Source organism: Zingiber officinale, chromosome 7A (genome assembly GCF_018446385.1).
Source record: "Zingiber officinale cultivar Zhangliang chromosome 7A, Zo_v1.1, whole genome shotgun sequence".
Lineage (NCBI taxonomy): Eukaryota > Viridiplantae > Streptophyta > Magnoliopsida > Zingiberales > Zingiberaceae > Zingiber > Zingiber officinale.
Window position 1 is genome coordinate 133,668,879 of NC_055998.1, and position 3,750 is coordinate 133,672,628.

The 3,750-nt window shown below is 37.8% G+C and overlaps 1 protein-coding gene across 1 annotated transcript; it reads right to left on the bottom strand.

Annotated features, from left to right (window-relative positions):
• Positions 1–1,114: 1,114 nt before the first annotated feature.
• Positions 1,115–1,752, bottom strand: LOC122002676 (abscisic stress-ripening protein 5-like). The gene is made up of 2 exons (XM_042557943.1): positions 1,531–1,752; positions 1,115–1,440 (listed from the first exon to the last, which is right to left on the bottom strand). Exons 1-2 carry the CDS (start codon positions 1,684–1,686, stop codon positions 1,258–1,260), a joined length of 339 nt encoding a protein of 112 aa, XP_042413877.1. The 5' UTR covers positions 1,687–1,752; the 3' UTR covers positions 1,115–1,257.
• Between the last annotated feature and the right edge of the window lie 1,998 nt (positions 1,753–3,750).

The window sequence follows — 3,750 nt, forward strand, 5'->3', positions numbered from 1 at the left end:
AAATTATCTTAAAATTATGAAAATTTTAAAAATTCATATCTCTCAATTTAAACGGTGGAATACAAGTCTTGGCGCATGGTTTCACGTAGAAAGCTCTCATAAATAAAATGATCATAGTTTGAAGTGTTTTGATGTGTCTTAGGTCAATGCTGGGCGGCTTCAGATAATATAGAAATATTTTAAATCTAAGTTCATTGCTGTTCTTTCATCATTCTAAGTGTAATCATCCTCTCATATATAAATTTCATAATCTTTATTAATCATGCTCTCATATATAAATTTCATAATCTAAAGAAAGAGCTGTCATGATTCTATTAGAATACGTTAAACCGCTCTCATATATAAATTTCATAATTGTCATGATTCTATTAGAACACGTAAAGTTTAACGGTTGAAATATGATGTGTGCACTCGATTATTTATATGAGTCAATTTTTTGTGATGGATCGTGAAATATAAAAAAATATCGGCCGATGATTAAAAAAAGAAAATAATAGGAATATATTATATATTTTTAAAATTTTCAAATTTTCATACCTGAAATAAGTAATATGAAAATATATGTACGCAGTTTTTAGCGATCAGTATTCAGTAAAATACTGATATTTTTAATATGTTATTAGTGATCGAAGTCAAACACAAACACAAACACAAACACAAACGTCACTTTAACGATCACATATATCTTGGACTACCATTTTTTATGATCAAAGAGATATGTCATTTATATTTACAATAGGATCGTGATCACAATTTGATCACAAATTATTACAATTCTTTTTTGGATTCATCATTATCATCAGATTATAATTTTTATTCGGAGTAGACGATCGAAGGCCGTCTGAAGACCTCCGTGATGGATAAATAACCAGGTTACTGGATGCCAAACGAGGATATCCTCCGAACGACCTCCGATCGTCCGTTTCGAACAAAAATTATAACCGAGTGGGGACGATAAATCCAAGAAAAAATCACAATTATTTGTGGTCTGATCATGATCACGATCCAATCGTAAATAATATATCCCTAAATCATAAAAAATGGGCAAGAAGATCCTCTCTCCACTTCAACCTCTCTGGATGTACTGACCTGCAAGCGTTTCAAATCAAACAAATTTATCAAGAGATAGAAAAACATTTATTTTTCGCAATTTGTTCCACAACTGAAAAAGCATCAGAAGGCAGAAAGCAGATGTTACAAACAAGCACTACAAGCAAAATACACGCAACAACCATACAGGGCATGGAATTTATAGTTTCAGAAGAGATGGTGGTGCTTCTTCCCGCTCGCTTCCTCAGCCTCCTTCTTGGATTCCTTCTTCTCGTGGTGCTCGTGGAAGGCGTAGCCTCCGCTGCCCACCGCCACCGCCGCCGCCACTTCCTCCTCTATCTTGTGCTTGTGCGCGTGCTCCGGGTCCTTCTTCGCCTCATGCTTCTCGTACTTCATCATCACGCACAATTACCACACTTCAGTTCGCTGACGAGTCCGTAATAACATCAATTAACGCATCAAGATCGAGTAATCAATTACCAAAGCGAAAGCGCCGGCCGCCATCGCGCCGGCTTCTCCGAGGTGCTGCTTGTGCTTGTGGTGCTTCTCCTCCTCCTTCAACTGCTCATAGCTGGCGGGCTGCTCCTCCTCCTTGTGGTGGTGGAAGTGGTGGTGGTGTTGCTTCTCCTCGGCCATGGCCCGGCTGCTTGCGATGGTGGATCAGTCGCCGTGTTCGCTGCTGCGATGGAGCGGCCGGGACGCGGTTACATATACTCAGGCGGAGCAAGGCGAACGGTGTAGACATGAACACGTGGTCGGTGATCCGTGAGCCTGGCCCGAGCTTGACGTTAAATATCAGTGGAACTTGTCGGCCACTGCTCTCTAACGACCGGTAGGTTGATTTAAACCGTTCGATCGAGTCGCTAGTCAAATCGGACAGTAGAGATGTTTCGTTAACACTGGGAGAGAGAAAAATCTCACGTGGTGGGGCCCGGCAGCTGGACCCTATCAATCAGTCAAGATCTAATCCTTATGGTTAACATGAACTCTTATTAAAAATATTAGTGTCATTTTTTAAAAAAAAAGAATAATTAAAAATATTTGTGTTATTTTTAATTATCTGGTCATCTCTTCATTTGCAAAAATGCTGTCAATCCCATCCTTATCCATTTACGATAATTGAGTTTTGAATACAAATTAAAAAAAAAACAAAAAATAAATTAAGCGACTAATCTTGTGATGGTTTAGAACTGAATGTGGTTCTCACATATTATGTAATATATTTTAGTTAAAAGATAATTAAATGTCAAAATAAAGCTAGTTGAAGGTGACTAGGGGTGTAAACGAATCGAATCGAGCCGAATATGCTGAAAAATTTAAGACTCGAATTCGGCTCGAAATAGATATATTCGAGTTCGAGCTCGATTCGAAGTTCGAAAAATTTAAAATGTTTGGTTCGAGTTCGGTTCGAATTAGGGTTCGGGTTCGAATTCGGCTCGAAATATTCGAACATGTTCGCGAACTATTCGAATTATTACTCGAAAATAGGTTCGAAAGGCTCGAAATTTATTTATTTAATATATATTTAACTTATATTAATAAATATTAAGGCCCGTGAGCGGCTCGCGAGCAGCTCGAACAATATAATTTGAGCTCGAGTTCGGCTCGAAAAAAAGTTCGAACATGTTCGAGTTCGGCTCGAATTCGATAAATTCGAATACGAATCGAATATTTTTCGAGCCGGCTCGAAAAGCTCGCGAGCCGGCTCGATTCGTTTGCAGCCCTAAAGGTGACAAAGGAGCTGAGCAGCTGCCTTCGTCATGACTTTGCCAAAGATGAACCATGCCTCGTGTAGTTTGATAAGGATTAGACTGCGGTATGCATAATTTGTAGGATCGTAATTGATCAATTTAGGATCATAATTTAACCATAGAATTACATCATCCTATTAAAAAATTTTAAATTTAATTTCGTATTTGATAGAAATATTAAATTAATTAATGAAAATTAAATCAAATTAATATTTGAATATTTTTTTAAAAAAATTAAATTAATAATAATAATGAGTTGAAATCTATATAATAAATAAATATAATTTATTTATAATTTTAAAATAAATTTATATATATTTTAACATGGCAATTTGTATATATAATTCTAGTGAATCCCACGAAAATTTTCCACTGGATAAATCGGAAAGGACACACGACCACCAGGCCAGACATTCAACATCCTTTAATTGCGTCTCTCATTTGAAAGAAAAATTAAAATTTAATTAAAAACCTAAAATCTACTGTGTCGTCTCCCTCTCCACTCTCTTTTTTCGTCGCTCGACTTGACTTCACCTGTGTGATCGCGCATCAATGTCACCACCACCACTTGTCGCCGACGATGCCTTCCCCTCTTCGTCTCGAGCTCTTGCCCACGCCACTCCATTCAACCTTCACCCGCTACGCGCGTGCATCCATGTCATCGCCGATGCCAATCACCGGCTGACATTTTCCTCTTTTCATCCCCTCCACAAGCCACCACCTCCTTGCGTCTCCTCTGTTGTCGTTGCCCACCGAGATGCCAACGAGACTGGATAGTTTGTGTCGTAAGATTGCCGATTCCACTCAATACTGTACAATTTTGAAGATCCTGTTTCGATTCTATTACAAAACTGATCATTGAACGATCAAGATCGATTTTCTACTTTCGGATCATAAGATCGTACAATCATACAATCTGAATCGTAATTATACAAACTATGATAGTATG